Raw genomic sequence first — 20,051 nt, 5'->3', positions numbered from 1 at the left:
GATGGCTGTAAAACCAAGACAAAAAAGACAGATCTGTTTCTCTGAATTTAATATAGGAACTGTTGGTCCCTTTTCTATGTATATTTAATTAAAACCAGAAAGAGATAAATCCAGGGATTATGTATACTTCAGTGATGAAGGAAGATGTTCTGAAAATTTCAGTTGTACACAAGATCTCGAGAGACATGGGATGTATAACCAGGGTTGGGCAAAATACTTAAAGTATTAATGGTTGAATACTGAATACACTGTTCTAAATGTATTCAGTAACATATTCCATTACAAAGCATAAAGTAACATATTCAGTCCACTACTGCTCCCACAGTGCCCTAAGCAGAGTCCAATATCTTACTGATGCTAAACTTAGGATTTACAGACATGTCCACTACTGGGGAGATTATCATTGTGATCATCTCTCAAAAGAGCTCAGCAACAGTGAGATTAATAACTGATCGTCACATTGATTTATCAGTCTACTTGGGCTTTAGCAGAGCTCAGTGACACAGATTAATGACTGATCATCACATTGATTTATCAGTCTACTCAGGCTTTAGCACAGCTTAGTAACACTGAGATTAATAACTGATCTTCACATTGATTTATCAGTCTACTCAGGCTTTAGCACAGCTTAGTAACACTGAGATTAATAACTGATCTTCACATTGATTTATCAGTCTACTCAGGCTTTAGTAGAGCTCAGTAACACAGATTAATAACTGATCATCACATTGATCTATCAGTCTACTCTGGCTTTAGCAGAGCTCAGTAACACTGAGATTAATAACTAATCACATTGATTTATCAGTCTACTCAGGCTTTAGTAGAGCTCAGTAACACTGAGATTAATAACTGATCTTCACATTGATTTATCAGTCTACTCAGGCTTTAGCAGAGCTCAATAACACTGAGATTAATAACTGATCATCACATTGATTTATCAGTCTACTCAGGCTTTAGCAGAGCTCATTAATACTGAGATTAAATCAGCTGTAGATTTTCAAAAGGTTCTCCCACCTTCAAGATAAGTCATCTAAAAGGGCTTTTCCAATTTTTTGAACTAGACTTTGCTCACAACACTGTAGGAAGAAAGTTGGCAAGTTTACAACCAACATAGTGATGGATGGAATTTTCATTTTCTCATATGGGAATCTGATATATGCACATATATCATGAAGGGTGAGGAATATATTTTAAAATATGTGTACATATATATGGACGTCAAATAATGGACACATGTATAAAATATGGATCGTATGTTTATGTCTGTTAGATGGTTGAATACATTCCAGTATAGTTATAATTGTAACTATTATCTGTTTGCTTTTGAATAATTGTTTAAATGTGTCACAGAGCAATATTTTCATTCATGTTTGAATGATTTTACTGCATAGCTTCCAATGTGCATGTTTTTAGAGTTTAGTTACATAGCGACAAAGAAAATGCAAACAAAACACCTTACATTATATTACAAAGTTAGCATATGAGTAATACATGCCATCCATATATGAATAACGTTTCCTATCACATACTGTGTTATAAATAAATGCTTGTAAATGTTGATATATATCCCATATTCAAAAATGGCCAATTTCAAATAAGTTGACACGTCACATACATGTCCACAAGTCGGATATATAAGGGAAAGCCATACATGCCAATATATATATTTTTTAATTTATATATTGCTTAATACCAGATTTCCATATGGATTCCCCTTTTCAATGCTGCGACATTCATTTTAAATGGGGTAAACGTAAAAACGTAAGCCTTCCTTTCTCCAATTCCATAGCCACCTTACTGTTTCCATCTTGTTTGGCTGAGAGATACTGAGCTGATCAAGACATCGTGAACTGAAGGCAACAAGAAAGGTACAAATAGTCTAATTACACACAAAACTGCATACATTTCTCAGGTTATAATAACTCCAGGCCCAATGCTGACCATTATTTGGCTATGTTGCACCAATAGCACCGCATGCACTAGTAGCTTTGGAAATTCTGGTGCCATTCGCAAGTTTTTTGGAAAAGTGGGTCATTTCAGATAAATGTCTTTCATGAAAACAATTACAAGAAAAATGTAGGATATGGGCCCTTTAAAATGACTCACTATAAAAACAAATGTGCTAGCATTAAACAGCAGACTGCAGGAGAGCACAGCTACAGAGTAGAAACCAGAGAACTTGTAGAGATGAGAATTACCACTCTGTCATGTCTTCTGGGTTTCTCAAACGCCAGAGGGCGCTCCCGAGCGAGTCCAAAATGGGTTAATTTGAGCGAAACACAGTTTATAAACGCTTAAACATTTTGAATATAAAATAATACATTCATTTTCCAAACACAGGACAGCATAAAACATTTTAACACTTGGTGTTATATTTTTAAGAGCTTTTAAACTCGAGTTATAGACGTTTAAAATGGCGCCTCATTTACGTCCATGACGTCAGTGAGCGCAAACAGCCAGTGAGCTGCACCGTTTGCCAACCAATCAGCGCTCAGTGTCAGTAATGGTAGTCCTGCTGCCCAAAACCCGTTTACTGTAGAAAAAAGTAAACATACAGGTAAGTTTTCTTTGCTTTTTAAGTAAAATACATTCTTATACTTTCTAAAATTAAAGGAAAGTTCTGGGCTATTTTAACTTTTTGTTTTTAGCTGTTCAGCTCTTTTCACATTCATTGAGGACTCTCTCGCAGGCGCTATCTGGCATTTTGCCGTCCTGTTTTGATTTAACAGAGGAAATAGGAAGAGGTCAGGCTCCTAATAAACTGGCTCTGATAGAAACCAGAGTTTGTGCTGATCCAGTTCAGTTCCTGTACTGCATAAGGTGTCCAGCTGAATGCTGGTTGCCATGCAATATGATCTATTTCCACAGATTTGGTCTGAGTATTCACTTTAACTGAGAGATGCCAGGCAACTGCAAACTTGTCCAACCTGCTGAACGAGGCCATGGTGTGAAAACCAAATGTACTCACGTGTCATCTTTCTTGCTTTGGTCCTAAACAGAGAGGACAGCCAAAGCTTCATATTCTGGGTTTGTTATGTAACCTCACAAAGACTCAGTGATCCTTATCTGCTCTGCTCTCAGGTTGCTTCTGGTTCACTGACCGCTTTAGATCTGTTTGTCAGGACTGGAAATCCAAACATAAGGCTGTAGTGTGAGGTTTTATGGTGAAGGAACCTTTACAACGTGCCTTAGATTTCTAAACGTGCAAATGGTATTAAGGATCTCGGTGAGCCACTGCGCATGCGCGGAGAAGCAGCCGTAGTCAGAGATTCTCTGAGATAGGAAATTAATTAATAACATAACATTATTACTGCTACACTGAAATACTGACGGTTAGAAACTATAGCTGTTAGTTATGCATGTATCTGCACAGCAAAGAAGTGTTTGTGCCACTGCTGTAGCTTAACATAACAGCATTTAGAGATGCCAACAGACATTTTTCTGGCTCTCTGCCTCTGATACCGTCTGCTACAAGCTGCGGTGTAGCAAGACTGTGAAATAAATGGGAGAAGAGCACAGTCTGGATGTTTGTTGGATTGCCAGTTGGTTAAATGTGTGCTACTTTGCCCTGTTTCAGCTCATTTTCTGGAATAAATCTATGAAATCTCTATCAGCAAAGCAGGTTCGAGACGAGTAAGCTAGCAAGCTAAGCTAGCTAAATCGCGGAGATTCATGAGCTGTTTGGATCGTCACTTAAGTATTTATGAAGAGAAACAACACACAGCATACCATTTTCAGTTATTTTAATGTTTAAAAGTACAGCATACAGGTATGTACCAGTCATTTATCACATACTTGTCCACAGTATTTTATTTATTTGTGGATTATACTGTCTCCGTTTGATGATATAAGAAAACGATTTTCTGAGACGCTAGCGCAGTGCCGTAAATGATCCCTAACTGTCGCAACTCCATGTGCTGTTACTTCTCTCGCAAAACCTTTGTTTTTGTCGTATTAGCGATGACGTAGCTCGATAAAAAATGGACATGTAGTAGAAAACATGTTGAAGATGAACGACAGGACAGTCAAATTGTTATACTACGATCTACGCCCACAAAACAGCAGTTTGTTCGGGGTACTCAGGCGTTTTTTCCGTTTACTTCCATTCACTCACTCAGAGTCTCTGCACCGTCTCCCCCCTGAGGGAGGGTCTCCGGCCGCGTGCGTTATTGGAATTAAACCCGAATGTGCTCATTTTACGACACAAAATTTACCCTTCATTTAATCCGTTAAAGTGATGATTTATGAGTTACTTGATGAACTACTGGGGTGAAATGGGACCTGAGCAGCCTGGGCAGTTATGCTAGAACTGACCAATGAGAGCAAAAGGGGCGGGGCTTGTTTCTCATTCCCAAAAGTTTTTAGAACTGTGGAAAGCCGAGAGGACTTGGGTCGACATCCTTTCACACTTTTTAAGGTGGACTAACAGGACTAACAGTGCTCTCGTCATGTATCGCAGTCCCTGTAAGTTGACCAGGCTGGCTCTTGTCCTCATTTGCTGCATAACAGGTAAGAGTTTCACCAGCACTTTTTAAACTTCCTCATCTAGAACCACTTCTTAGATCTGCATTCTCTTTGGAGCTGTGTGCAAATGTATTTAAAGGTTAGATGTAATAGAACTATGATATGTACTTTCCAAATGAATCTGTACTTCATACCTATGTAACGTTTACTCATTTAAAGGGAAATTCCACCGATTTTCAAAAAAAAAGTGTGTACATCAGTGGTTGAGCTGGAAACAGTCATTCAGAGTGGTTTGATGTGAAATGTTCCATTGCAGAGAAACCTACCAAGTTGAGTTTATTTACAATGGAAGAGATGGGAACCAGGAGTTGTAGCCATTTTTAGCATCTAAAAATGGCCAGTGAACCTACTTATGTCTTTTAAATGTGACATTAATGAAGGAAAATTGGGATAAATCTGAAGTTTTCTTTGGGTACATTGCCTTACAAAGCCCTGCATGTATTCCTCTGTCATGAATCAATTATATATATATTTCTAGAGAGGTTCTAGAGAAACTTGCCAGCACAGAATTGTTCACAGTGGTGGTGAATGGAACCAGACGTCTGAAGAGTTTAATGCCTCTGAAAGTTCACTCTCAGAGATTTACTTGAAATGATAATGAATACTCTGCATGACATTTGAGACATTTTTGGCAGAGAGGTACATGCAAGGTGGATAGTGGTTCACTGGTGGTTTTGGATAGTAAATAAAATGACTATATTTGTGTTGTAGTCATAGTGACCCCTGGTTCCTCTCACCACCGCTGTAAAGAAATCTGAGTTGGTTCACTCAATGAACCATTTCACATCAAACCACTCAGAATGACTTTGTTTAGATTTCAACCACTGAATTCTGCAGAAATTCTGAATCTTTCAGTGGAATTCCCCTTTAATAATAGTGACATTGACCCCATTTTTAAAAAGCACTTGCCATGTGAAGATACTCTATAGGGGCTGCTGTATTGTATTAGCTCTTATGTACAGAAAACCAGTTAGTCTTGTACGGACTCTGATCCAACATGCAGGATATGTGGGGAAAAAGTAAAAACACACTGATGCATCCGGAGGTGGTGATTCAGCTGTATTGTTTGGAATGTTAGAATTGATTACAATCAAAGAAAATTAGGCATACACAGTGATATTGGTATTGGCAGATTGCTTTACAAAGATGTAACGGCCTAAGACAGATGTTTAGTTTTGACCTATATTTCAAATCGATACTTGTTGATGTATTTATTGTACTATGGAAGAGCAGAATATTTAGGTGACGCTGGGTTTTTGAGCCAATCTCTGCATTTTATTCATTTTACTGCATTTCTATTGTAAGACCAATAGAATCCAGGCAGCCCCATATCCTGTATTGTATTAATGTTTATGCATCAGGGTCAGCATGTATGCACAGAAAAAAATCAGATATTAAATTTTTGTAAGTGAAAATAAGTTAACTCATTGCATAAAGTGTGGGATATTTTCAGACAAAAATTCCAAATTAAAAGCTTGGTTTGTTGCTTTTTATTGTTGTCAGTGTACTACATCAAACATCATATACTGCTCTTCTTTTCCATCCACAGGCTGTGATTGCGATCTAGTCGTCTTACCCACTGGACCTACCCTGATCAACGCTTTTGTCGGCCACAACGTGACACTCGGTGTGTCCATTAGCGGAGTTAGCGCACCTATTGTATCATGGACGAACGGGACGCTAACTTTAGCTACGTGGACTTTGGGCTCTAGCACTTCTCCTGTCATCGCTCCTGAATCCCAGGGAGTGTTATCAGTAGACCAGAGTGGTTCCCTTGTGTTCTGGAACGTTCCACTCAGCTACAACGGAACTTACACAGTGACAGTAACGAAGGTCGGGGCTCGTGTGGCGTATGTGTACTTTACTCTCTTGGTGTACGGTGAGTGAAAATTGAGATATTGTGTAGTAGCTGGAGCCAGGAGTCAGACCACAGTATACACTCTTCAAAGGATGGTTCTTCAAGGGTTCTTTAGTAAAGGTAATGGTTCTGTTTAGAACCATGAATTCTATATAGAACCATTTCCTGCTTAAATGCTTATTTGCATGATGAAATTTTTATTCAGATTGATGGAAAATGTGTTGTATGTGGTTGTATATGTTAAAGTGAGGAGAATTGCCACTCAAAATGCCTTCTGGGTTTGTCGGACACTGGAAAATGCACAAATTTTCTAATCACACTTATTTTCTAAATATTTCAGCAATGCTGTTTATATATTTGAACGCTTTTAATACCAGTAAGTTCAAAGCGCTTTACTCAGCCAATAAGCTGAGCAGCTCACCAGCTAAGCAGCACTGCTTGCGTCCTACTGCCAAAAACCTGATTTACTATAAAAAAAAAGAAAAGATAGTGGAGATACTACACTCCTGGGCCAAGCCCAAAATGGCAAAACATTAAGCTTTCAGTAGTCTTAACAATAAATCATTAAACAAATAGGTAAAATAAGTTAATATCAAATAGCTGGCGATGGACGCAGTCGAGCACAACTATCTACACGTTTTGGACACGATTTGTAGTTGCTGAACTAAGTAATTATACAGCAGTTACTCCTGTTTTGGTCTCAGAACATACCAGAATTTCATCACTACTAAATGGGAAATGTTCTAAATAGGAATGATGCCACTGGACCGCTCTACAGGGGATTGGTATTTTTTTGATAATCTGTTTCTGATTTTCTGTCTCATCAACATTGTTGCCGACTAATCAACGTTGTCAGCCAATCATTTACTGTGCTTGAAGCACAGCGACCTATAGATTTTAATATACAGTGGTGACCGAACTGTCCGTGACTGACACAGACTAGCCAGTAAAATCTGTCGGTAAGAATGCAGAGATAGCCAGCTCACTGACCTTTAGTGCTAACTCTGACTTTCTTTTATCCTCTGCCTTCACAGAGAGCATCATGGATGTTTCTTTAAACACGGGTCTGCAGGATGCTGTTGAGGGAGGCCCTACGTTCACTCTGTCTTACAGCTCCAAGCAAGGACAGGCCACAGGATCACAGTGGTACTTTAACAGCTTGGCAGTGGAAGGCCCTCGGTACTCAATAACAGGGAAGAGTCTGACCATAAGGACACCAAGCCGCAATGACACGGGCCAATACGAGGTGATCCTCACCAACCCTTTCAGCAGAGCAACACAACAGAGAAACATCACAGTGCTGTGTAAGTGTCTGTTTGGTCATTTTTCACTTTGAATCAGGGGTCCAGCTTTAGCCTTGGAAAGCTACCACACTATACTACACTGCCTCTGTTTTACCTTACCTTACACTGTTTACATGTAGCCTGATATTTGTTAATAATCCCAAAAGCTCAATGGGAATAGAGTACGTCTATGTAAACACCCCACTCAGAATAGGCTAGTCCAATTGAGGCCACTTGGAAAATAATTTCTATCCGATTGAACGAGTAAATAATCCATGAAATAGAAGAATAATAGCCGTGTAAACGCCTGTATCCGATTACATTCCCAATCGGAAAGTTTAAGCACATTCTGCGCATGTGCGTCACGTCATAGCAAAAGTTTATAATGTTCAACATGGTGGAGCAGAAACTGGTCTGCAGAGGAGACACAGTTTATGCTTTGAGCTTTAGAAGACTGCGGAGGGACAGGCGTCCAGTGTCTCAGAACCTGACGTCTTCCTCTCGCCCTTCTTTAATAATAATTTTGGATCGGGTTACTTGTAGTGTGCATGTAAACAGAGATTTTCCATCAGATTGTTGAGTAGAGTGAGCATAAAAACACCTCAGTCTTAATGTGTAATAGGAATATATTCAGTCGGATTGGCAAAAATCTTTGGACGTAAACACAGCCGATGTTGTAGTCTTTGAAAAGTTCCTCCCTCCAACACACACCAGGTAAGTTTATATGAATTTTTATGAATATCATAGATTGTGTAATGCTTATAATACTCAAAATACCTTACCATGTGACTTTATTGACTTTATTACCTTGTTTTTAAGACCCTAATTCTCTTTCACCTGTTGCCACAAATAGCATGTGTTCAAAGGAATGCATCCCCCAGGAGGTTGCCATGGCTGACATTGAATAGAGTCTAGTGGGGACCACTTAGCACGATAGTATTAGCTTAATGCTAACCACACCTACTAGCTTTCATTCATCTTTAGCCACTCTAGCATGTCTTGGTAAAACTACTCCTTTCAACAGTAGGTCATTTCAGGTGCTTTTTTCATTGCCTTCCTCTTTGGCTGCCTTTAGATGGGCCAGATCAGCCGGTTCTGGAGGTCAGTCCAACAAAAGCGGCCTTTGTTTCCGGAGAGACTCTTTCGCTGTCCTGCCGAGCTGAAGGGGAACCTGCCCCCTCGGCCTCCTGGGTTTTTAATGGACAGGCTCTTCCTACCTCCTCTACTGGAATGCTCAAACTGACTGATGTGCAGACAAGCCAAAGTGGGATATACACGTGTGTGTTAGTTAACACGAAGACCAGCAACCGTCTTGAGAGGAGCATCACCATAGAGGTCCGAGGTAGGACTGGGTGAAAATTGAAACTGATTGCCCAAATATTAAAAATATACAAAATACAGTAAACTGGGGCTGTATGTGAAATTCAGATAATATCAAAGCAGTGATTTATAAATGCATTTTGAACTGTATTTAAACAAAAGCAGGGCAAAGACAAGATAAGTAATATTTTATTTCATCAGCTTCATTGTTTTCTTTGTAAATATACGCTTATTCTGAAATTGATGCCTGTAACACGTTCCAAAAATGTTGTGAAATGTTAACACAACAACATTTTTAACATATGATGCAGCCATGCTTAGGTATAAGCATAAGCATCAAAACATAATCCAGCAGTTTAGGAACGATGGGCCTCATTTACACTCAATCAAGTTTTTTCTTAAGAATTAATCCTAAAAAAGAAAACACTGGTGAATGTCAGAATCTTTGTGAAAACTGCGTAACGCTTTCTATGAATACTATGCCTATGAGCATCTGTAAACATTCATTAAATGTTATAGTGCATTATAAACATGACTATGAATATGTATAAAAATAAATTATGCTTTATAGCCATGTTTATTAAGGCAATAAGCCACGACAGGCTGTGCGGTACTGTGATTTTATCACAGGAACACTGTTCTTAGTCACGACACGAAGCGGAGAGCCTAAAACTCCCTTCCCTGTGATAAAATCGCAGTAACGCATGGCCTCAAGTGGCTTATTGCTTTTATAAAACGGCAACCAACATAAAATACAATAAAATACACAATTTTTTTTATTATTGTTTTTATATTAATAATTTGAAAAAAATCAACAATAAACAAGTATCCCGCCAAGAAATGTAGTTCCTTTAGAATTTGGTATCGTTGCCAAGCAGCCATGGACTGAATGAGGAAAACGTTCGGTCACTTTTATGTCTTTTACTCTCTGTGGTGTAAAATAAGCTCCCCGGACAAAAAATTAGTCATCTTGTGTCTTTATGGTGGTAGTAACTTCAGGCTCCTGCAGATGGTGTTGTACAAGGATGATCGGGCTGTAAATACCTGTGGGGTGTGCCGGGTCCACCAGCAGTGGCAGAAATCCCAGTCTACAGAAAATTCTTGTCAGAATTGTGGCCAAAAGACAAAACTACGGCTCACGGCTTGTGAATAAAAATGGCTTCGCTTCCAGGCAAGAATTACTGCTAGAAGTCAATGCACGTCCTTCACAACCAACTTCTGAAAGAACACTTTGCAGGGAACTGCATACCATATGGAGCAGAGTGTCACTTCTGCTCACAAAGTCGCCCAGTTACAGTGGGCGAAGAGACACAAACACTGGACTGTTCATGATTGGCAACGTGTTATCAGGTCAGATGAATCTTGTTTCTGCTTGTATGTGAATGATGCTGGGCGTCATGTTCATCGTAGAGATCAGGAAGCCTTCAGTAAGTGCGTGCAAGGTGTGGTTCAAGCTGGAGGAGCTCTGCGATGTTCTCAGGGTCCCTTAATTATGCGGAAATGGGTCCTTTGGTTGAGGTGATGGGGAATTTAAACCACAGTGCCTACATTGACCTGCTGGACAACCAGGTTTTGCCTTTTGCTCGTCATCTAACTGAGGAACATAACATTCCTATCCCAGTATTCCAAGATGACCATTCTCGCATTCACAGGACTGCAAATGTGACTGATTGGCATGATGAACATAGGGAGTATTTACACATCTGGACTGGCCCTCAAAATCCCCAGATTTGAATCCTCTTAAAAAACTGTGGGACTACCTGGAACAACGAGTGAGATGCCAGGGAAGGCGTCCACGAAATCTGGCCGAAATGCACAATTTGGCCAGAAAGAGTGGCTGAACACTGATGTCACCTACATCCAGAAACTTGTCCAGTCCATGTCAAATCAAATCACAGCTGTTATTCATGCTCGTGGAGGAATTCTATTAGGTATGTTTCAGTCACAGGTGACTAAATTTTTGTCTGGTGAGATGCACATTATGAGAAGATTCAAGGAATATAAAGAGATCTCTGTGTATAAAGCGCAAAACTGAAAACCCCATTTTGACACACACTCAGTTCAATAGCAGTGCTGCACTGAAAAAACAGCCATCAATTTTAATTCTGCATTTCACATACTGTGCACCTGCACTGCCTTATTAGGCTTTGCTCTGCTTTCTATTTAATAATACTCGTGAATCATGTGTGAGTACATGTTTACAGACATTTAATATAGTAACCCTTGAGAATTGTAATGGTAGTGTATATAAATCAGCTTTCAATGATATCGTTTTCAGATCATAATCATGAAATGCAATATATGGTGCTGCACTGTTTTTCACTGTTGATGTGCTGAGGCAGTGAAGATGATGCCTGTCTGTTGTGCTTGTAAACACTGTGAGCTGGTTGAGGTGGTTTCAGTGCTGATTCAGACAGTAAATGGAGAGAAGTCATGTTTTTTTCAGGTGTTTCTTTTGTGGCTTTGCTTGTTCTGTAACGTAAAGCCGAGAAACACTTTTAGAAGGTTTAGAATACTTTTATAGCCCATCTGTTTGTTTAACTATTTCCAAACCTCTCCAGTATTATTTGTAGTTATCATCCATTACTTGGTTCATCTCATGTCAAACACAAGGCCCGCAGGCCAAGTTAGGCCCGTGGCAAAATCCTATGCGGCTCTATAAGGATCTATTAATATTAGCCCATTTCACCATGAGCTGCACTACAGTTCTCAGCATGCACTGCAACGTAATGTGTGCTCCCACCCCCTCCCCAAGAGCGATCTGTGGGAGAGCACCACAAAAAAAAGGTTCCATGTGTCTAGTTCAAGCGAATGGGTAGTTTTAAAAAACCTACTGTACACTGGGGACATTTAAAGAGGTTTCACAGTTAGCTGCAGCTAATGTAGTCTGTTGTTGTAGTTTTGGCATATTTTGGCCAATCCTATTTCTTATTTTTACCCCAATCCTTTGTTTTCGAGTGTCACCTTGCCCCTTGGAACTGAGTTATAAGGGGTAGTGGTTGAAATCTGCCCCTATGAAATGGGACCCTCAAATAAAGAAGAACGTTGCTTCATTAACAGGCTACTAGTGCTGCTCTGCAGGCGACCCTGCCAGTCTGCAGTGACAGCAGAGGAGGGTAAAGTTCAGCAACCTCACTGCTGGTCTTTAGTTACATTTAGGGAATCAAATGCCTTCAAAGTGTGACAATTTTTGATTATCACCCACCCCTAAGTCTGCGGTGATATGAAGCTGAAGTCATTCACCAGCTTCTCATTCGTATTTTCCTGTTCTACCTTAAATGGCTCAGCAGTTACATTCTGGCGCTTCAGGTATCAGAACTGCTGTACTATTTAAGGTGGAACAGAAAATTTAGCTAGCTAGCTACCAAGACATCAGCATATTACTAGTGCTTTTTATGCTTCTTATGAAAAAAAAGACTATAATATATGGAAACGACATTAAACTAAGACAATACAAGGATTATTGTAATTTTTGACAGAGGAAATACATTTGTGGGTTTCTTTGGTCGCTTGTTCAGCCATCTTGCCTTTTAATTTTTTCTCATAACACTCTGTTTGGAGCGTGCCTCTGAAAACCTCAGTTTGGAGGGCCATGTAGCCCTACACTTGACCCTACTTCTCTGTCTTAACAAAAATCAGGACCCCTAGGTGTGAACGCTCAGAACGAAGGGATAGGGCTAAGTGGTAGGGGCAAGGGGTGAAATGGGATTGGGCCTTTGAATAAACAATGGCCAGTTGAGGTCACACAGCTGATCTAATCAATACGTCATTGTTTTAAACCTGGTGAGCTTGTGATGAAATTTAAATCTTTGTTATGGCTGGAAGCATCGAGGAGAAATCTGGAAGCAAACCAGCTGCCAAGATATCAACCACTTTTTATGAACTACACTCTTGGTAAAAAAGGCTTCTGTATAGAACTGAAATAGGGGGACCCTTTTTGGTGCTATATAGAACCATTTTTAAAAGAGTTCTTTAAAGAACTAATAAATTGTAATACTAATAAACTGTATAACTGGTTTTCCCATTGCTGAGAAGAACCGATGTATGCATTCACATGGTTTTTTGGGTGTTCATGGCTCTATATTCTTAAAAATAATTCTTCAGTAAAGAAAACGGTTCTATACAGAACTAAGAACACACAAAGAACCATTTGCGTGATCAGATGGTTCTTTGCATTGTATAAGCGTTCTTCAAATTGATGGAGAATATGCTGCAGGTGGTACCATATATAGAGAAAAGAGTTTTATATATTACCAAAAAGGTTCTTCTATTATTAGAAGCATGAAATGGTTCTATACAGAACTCACAGTTCTAAGTAGAACCTTTGGCTTTATAAAAAGATGGTTCTTTAGTAAAGAAAATGGTTCTATATAGAACTATAAACACTCAAAGACCCCTTTGCATGATTAAAGTGTTCACCGCATCATCAATGAGTTCTTCAGATCGATGGAGAAAGTGCTAGAGATGGTTCTATGTAGAACATTTTTGAAAAGGGTTCTGTATAACACCCGACAGGATTCTTCTATTGTTACAACACTTTTTAAAAATGTTCTTCAAGGGTTTAGTAAAAAAAATGGTTCTAAATAGAACCACGAACATTCAAAGAACCCTGTGCATGATTAAGGGTTCTTTAGATTGTAAATGGGTTCTTTAGATTGTTAAATGTGTTGTAGATGGCTCTTTTGAAAAGGGTTCTATATAGCACCAACAGCACCACTCAAATGATTTGCATCATGAAGGGGTTCTTCAGATTGCTGGCAAATGTGCATGAATGTGCTATAGATGGTTCTATATTGAACCTTTTTGAAAAGAGATCTATATAGCACCCAAAAGGGTTCTTCTGTTGTTACAAGCTTGACATTGTAACAATAGAGGAATCCTTTTTAGGTGCTATATAGAACCATTTTCAAAAAGTCTCTATATAGAACCATAGACAACACATTCTCCATCAATCTGAATAACGCTTTCACGATCATGCAAAGGGTTCTTTGAGTGTTCATGGTTTTATATTCAACCATTGTCTTTACTAAAGAACCCTTGAAGAACCATTTTTTAACAGTGTAGATTACTCTGAGATATGAGAATAAGTTGATGAAGACATAATGCCCTTATGAATAGTTTTGAATAATTTAAATGTAAAAATCACAATTTTCAAATCAAAAAGAGCTGCAACTTTAATTCTGTCCTATATTATTCCAAGTTGTCTCAAAAGTGGTGAGTGGAGAAGTGCATCCTTTGTTAAACCGAGCTTGTGAGCTAGCATTCAGCCAGAAGAAGAGGTTAAAACACAAGTTAATAAAATAAGATAAAGGCATAACAGGCCGACATCCAGTCAGCTGCTCTGTGTATTTGTCTGTATTCTGTAGGCCTGAGTGGCTCAGCTATTGCGGGTATAGCTGCTGGAATCCCCTGCGGTTTCCTCCTGCTGCTCTTTTTCCTGGGCCTCATCGCTCTGTGTTACTTCTGTTATAAAAAGAAAGGTATGCAGTGTCTCTTCTCGTCCACCTACACTACCGGTCAAAAGTTTGGACATCTCTACTCATAGTAAGAAATGAGAAAAACCCTTCTATGTTCCATATTTTAGCATAATAGTGAACTCATCAAAACTATCAAATTACAGATGGAATTATACACACACCCCCGCCCCAAATAAATAAATAAACAAATCCAAACAATCTTCTGTTTTAGAGAGTCAGTTCAAGCATAGCCCCCCTTCGTCTTAATACACACTCTTGATTGTTCTCTCAGGCAGCTTCATGAGGAGCCAGCTGAGATACCTTTCCAGCCAGACTGAAGAAATTACACACATCCTGAAATCATGTTGCTGAAAAACACTTGATGGAGGGTGTTTTTAAAAACTACATTTTTACATATTTTTTTTTATGTACAATGTTTTTTTTTTGTGGGGGGTCTTTTTTATTCATCCGCTTCATTATTCATATTCAATTTAATAAAATTGCTTTTTCCAATCAGTTAGTGTACCCAAACATTTGACTAGCAGTATATACTGTCATGCAAGTTTGAAAAGTTTTTGATCTTATTGTCTTAAGATAATTTGCTGTATATATCGCTGCTGTCGGAAGAAGAAAACCTCGTAATGATAACTTTACAGGAGAAGGAAAAAACATGCTTTACTTTTAATGTAAGTCAATGGAACCAGACGTTTTTCCAGGTTGTTTTGGGTCATTTTAGTCCATTCATCATGAAATTTACACATTATGTAAAGAGTAATAGCTATTTTTAAATTATGTCTCTCTCTCAAAAAAGGTTTTCTTCTGACAGCAGCGGTGTGTGTGTGTGTGTGTGTGTGTGTGTGTGTGGGTGTGTGTGTGTGTGTGTGTGTGTCAGCACAAGTCTTTTTACTGGTTTATTGTTTATTGTCCCTCTACAGATCGAAATCCCAGGTATCCTGTATCTAGAGCAGTGGAGAAAGTAAGTTCTCATCAAAAAATGCTAATGCTGTTAATAATAAATAAAAGCTGACTGTTAGCTTTTCTTAGGCCTAATTAACACAGTCTACCTCTGGGTGGCGTGAATGATGCAGCAGTGTGAGTGCAACAGCTCGAACACACTGGCCTTTCATACGTACAGCATATGTGCTGCAGAGCTGCAAGAAAGTTATACAGACATTCCTTTATCCAGACGGACAAATGGTCACAATAGTCACTCTGTACATGGTGTGTTTCTTTATCCTCGACAGCATTCTGACTTGTGATTAGTTTCAAGACTGGTAAACCTAATGGGAAATCTGTTTGCAGCACGGAATGTTCAACTAGTATTTTATAATGAATTGAATTAAATAAAAAAAGTAGCATTTTTAAGTTTGTATACAGTTTTCTGTTTCACTTTCATTGATTTTCATGCTTATTTCAGTGTATTGTGATAAAATACACTGAGAAAATGTGGCCTGTGCAAAGGTTTTATACTTTGTGTAGTAGTGGGCAATATTCTGGTTCACCTGCTTGAAATTCTTTTTAAGGAATTACTTTTGTCAATGCTGTTAATTGCAAATAATCCAATGTAAAAAAATACAGTGCAAAACATGCTGATTCTCTCACCTCTTGCGTAGCAAGTTGCAGCCTGAGATGTTAGTCAAGTTTTTTCAAAGGAGTGATATCAGATTGTAATGAGTTAATTAGTTAACTGGGGGAAAAAGAGAGTGGAAGGAAAAGCCCGTCTCTTGGGGTTAACAGTTAGCCAGTAGCCTTTACGTGTGCACCACATATGGCGCTTCCTGCTCATCCAGCTGCATTGGGCGACGCCGCGGTCTCTGCCTACAAGCCGAGAAGCTCCGCAACTTCTCAGCTAAATCTGATTATGTGAACAGCTGTAATATATTTAATAAATTCCAGTCGTAGATTAAAACTTAAATGTGGCAGTATGAAAAGGTGTAGTGGTGCTTCATGTGTCTTGTGTATTGTATAAGTATTAACTGTCATTTGCTCTCCCAACAGGCTGTGAACAAACAACCAGATCTGACCATACCACATAAACTACTGACCAACGGGTTTAAACTGCCGCCTGACTATAATCTCCTCCGACTCCAGGTTTTGTATTTCACCTCAGCCTGTTCCCTCGTTTAGCTTCCTTTATGACTGCTTGTGTACTTGAAGCAATGTACTGTGAAAATGTTTAGGCACCTCTGGTCATTTGACATGTTTTGAAAATAAGAAAACAGAGAACACACGTTAAAATGCACAATTACTATTTATTTGATGAATTTAATATCTTAGAAGAAAAAAAAATAAAACAGAAAACGTGGCCTGTGCAGAGTTTTATATTTTATGTAGTAGTGGGCGATATACGGGTTCGTCTGCTTGAAATTCTTTTTAACCCCTGTGTGGTGTTGGGGTCTGTGTGACTCATTTTCAGTGTTTACCAAAAGAAAAAAAAGATGTGATTTATTTCAACCTCAGATTCCTCGGCCTTTGCTCATTTTCTGTGAGGAACATATAAAATAACACAGTTTCAGTGACTTCACTCTGTTCACCCCCTACAAATTTATGTTACACATGTGGTGTTGGGTGAACCCACTGTGTCCCCTCACCCTGTTCTCCTCCTACATGGCCTGCTGTTAGTGTGTGTGTATGTGTGTTTATATATGTGTGCGTGTGTGTGAGAAAGGAGAACCCTATGCTGGCCACTTGTGATTTAATAAACATCTGATATTTTTACATACATTTTTATGGCTGTATTGACTTTAAAAAACAATAATGCGGTGGGTCCACCAGACCACTGAGTAACAACAACATCAACACCACACAAGGGTTAAGGTATTAGTTTTGCTATTACCAATATATCAGTATCATAACATGCTGATTCCTCTCACCTCTTGCGTAGCAAGTTGCAGCCTGAGATAAGTTAGTCCCAGTTTATTCAAAGGAGCGATATCAGATTGTAGTGAGTTAATTAGTTAGCTAGGGAAAAAGAGAGTGGAAGGAAAAGCCCGTTTCTTTGGGTTAACAATTAGCCCCCCCCCCCACAGCGCTCAGCCAGCTGCTTCAGGCGATGCTGCAGTCTCGGTCTACAAGCCGAGAGGCTCCGCAGCTTCTCAGCTAAAACTGATTGTGTGAAGTGATTCACAGTGGTTTGGTGTGAAATGGTTGATTGTAGAGACTCAGATTTCTTTACAGTGGTGGTGATGGGAACCAGGGGTCACCATGACTACAACATACATATAGCCATTTTATTTACTATCCAAACCCACCAGTGAATCTACATGAATCTTCTGAGTCTTTATTTGGAATGTTGATAATGACAAAATAGCGGTAAATCTGAACAAAATAAGCTTTCTTTGGGGCTGTTTTGCCTCACAACACCCTACATGTATCCTTCCACCATAATTACATATTAAAAGATAGGGTTTAAAACAGTAGATACGTTTTTTTGGCCAAAATATTGTCAAATGCATCATAAAACAATGTCTCAGACTTCTAGCATTAACTCATAACCATTTCATGTAATACTTTCAGTGAGGGAGATTTTAGAGGTGGACGTCTGGTTCCTGTCACCACCACTGTGAACAAGTCTGACTTAGCAAGTTTCTCTAGTACAGAGCATTTCACACCACACCCACTCTGAATGACTTTGTTTACATCTCAACCCTCTAATTATAGAGAAATCTGACGAATCAGTGAAGCGTCCAAAATGGGTTTATTTGAAAAATCTATACATAAATACATTATATCATAATATATAACAAGCTGTCAATAGTCTTAATTATACTGTGACGTAAATTTTTTAGTATGCATTTTTATGTATTTTTAGTTTTTTAGTATCCAGCCTTCCGTCCAGTGGCCACTGGGATAGGCTCCAGCACCGCTCTCCCGACCCCATCACGTTAAAATGCCATTTTTCAGTTTATCTTTAGAGCCCATGTGTTAAACACAAAGCCCGCAGGCCTGTGACACAGTCCTATTCGGCCCGCAAAATTATTTTAATTTTCTATTGTTATTAGCCCGTTTCACCCTGAGATGCACTACAGTTCCCAGCATGCACTGCAACATAGTGTGCATTTCGACCCCATTCCCCAACAGCAGTCTATGAGCCAGCGGTTTCACAGAAAGAAAAGATGCCTGGTGTCTGGTTCAAGCAAGTTATTTCATTTTTCTTTATTGTTATTAACCCGTATCACCCTGAGATGCACTACAATTCCCAGCATGCACTGCAACATAGTGTGCGTTCCGAACCCCTTTGCCCAACAACAATCTCTGGGCCAGTTACACAAAAGGAAAGCAAACAGGCCGTTTAAAAAAACTACCTAAAGCAATTTATTTATATTTAGAATTATTTTTGAAAATATATTCAGTTCCTATTTTGCTTTTGCAGTTTTGGCATATTTAGAATAAACAATAGCCCTTTAGGGTCAAGGCAAAATGTTAAGTAAAAATGAAATAAAAACACAGCTGGCACAGGGATTTGCTGAGATTTTTTAATATGGCCCTTTTAGCGGGTGAGTTTGACAGCCCTGCTGTAGATTTTGTGGTTTTCACTGAGAAAATCAATAAAACATGTAATTTAAACTTTTTTAACACTTTTTAAATGTTTGTTTTTCAGACTTTATCTGAACGAGCTGGACCGTTGCCGTTAGGGACCGTCCCCGTGAGGATGGCCACTACCGTATAACACAGTGATGTCGATGCTTATGTGCCCAAGACCAGATTCCAGCAATGAGTAGATCTACCTCACCTCCTTTGTTTGCCAAAAATTGAATGACTTCTTATAGTCTGATTAGAGTGATATTGAGATTTATGAACATACATTATCTATATTACCACACAGCCTATCTGGATACATGCTGGATCAAACATTTGACATAATGGCGACTGTAAAATCCTAATAATAGACTAATTTTATCATATGCTGTCAATAGCACAACTACAGCCAGTCATTAAGCCACGCTAATGAAATTATTGCAAGTTTAATGTTCATTGTGTTTCACTGTTGAGGTCAATGACAGGCAATGATGTATTTTTATTTATTTTTTTAGTAAATTAATATAAGCTGTGAGTCACAAACCCTTTTAATATGCACTTTTATCTGTTGATATAATTTATGTGAAGCTCCTTTTCATTGAATATTCTAAATAAAATACATGTGCATTGATTTCACGAGTATGGCCGTGCTCTTTCAGCAGGTTACCGCGGTGCGTTCCTTTTCATGCTTTAAAGAACTTTTGGGTGATTTAAAGGCCATTTCGACTGTTTCAGATCCACTGTTCAGGGTTATGTGTGGTTATTTTTATGTTGATCTTTTTCCTTCACACCACGAGACCAGAGACTTCTGCTTTCATTTCGTCTGCAACATCATTGCACTGGTTACAACTGTAGAGATATGCTCACTCTTTTTACTCGGAAACCGAAACCTTGCTTCTGCCCTCACCCCTGATGTTTTTTACTCTCTGTATTTAAAGGAATAGTCCTGTTTTTGTCAGTCTAACATCTATCAGACTCATCTGTGGTGTCTGATCAATTATCACTGACAGTAGTTTTGATATGTGTCCCTGTGCTTAGGAAAAAACTGAAAACACATTGACTTGAAGCACACATATAATAGAAGTCAATGGG

The 20,051-nt window shown here is 38.9% G+C and overlaps 1 protein-coding gene across 1 annotated transcript; it reads left to right on the top strand.

Annotated features, from left to right (window-relative positions):
* Window positions 1-4,309: 4,309 nt before the first annotated feature.
* vsig10l (V-set and immunoglobulin domain containing 10 like) lies at window positions 4,310-19,366 on the top strand. Its single transcript, XM_036558599.1, has 8 exons — window positions 4,310-4,509; window positions 6,074-6,403; window positions 7,417-7,686; window positions 8,741-9,007; window positions 14,352-14,465; window positions 15,377-15,417; window positions 16,440-16,532; window positions 19,042-19,366. The coding sequence occupies exons 1-8, from the start codon at window positions 4,317-4,319 to the stop codon at window positions 19,108-19,110; spliced, it is 1,377 nt and encodes a 458-aa protein (XP_036414492.1). The 5' UTR covers window positions 4,310-4,316; the 3' UTR covers window positions 19,111-19,366.
* The last annotated feature ends 685 nt before the right edge of the window (window positions 19,367-20,051 follow it).

This window comes from Colossoma macropomum, unplaced genomic scaffold (genome assembly GCF_904425465.1).
Source record: "Colossoma macropomum unplaced genomic scaffold, Colossoma_macropomum, whole genome shotgun sequence".
Lineage (NCBI taxonomy): Eukaryota > Metazoa > Chordata > Actinopteri > Characiformes > Serrasalmidae > Colossoma > Colossoma macropomum.
The sequence above is the reverse complement of the archived record's forward strand: the minus strand, read 5'-3'. Positions and strand labels throughout refer to the sequence as shown.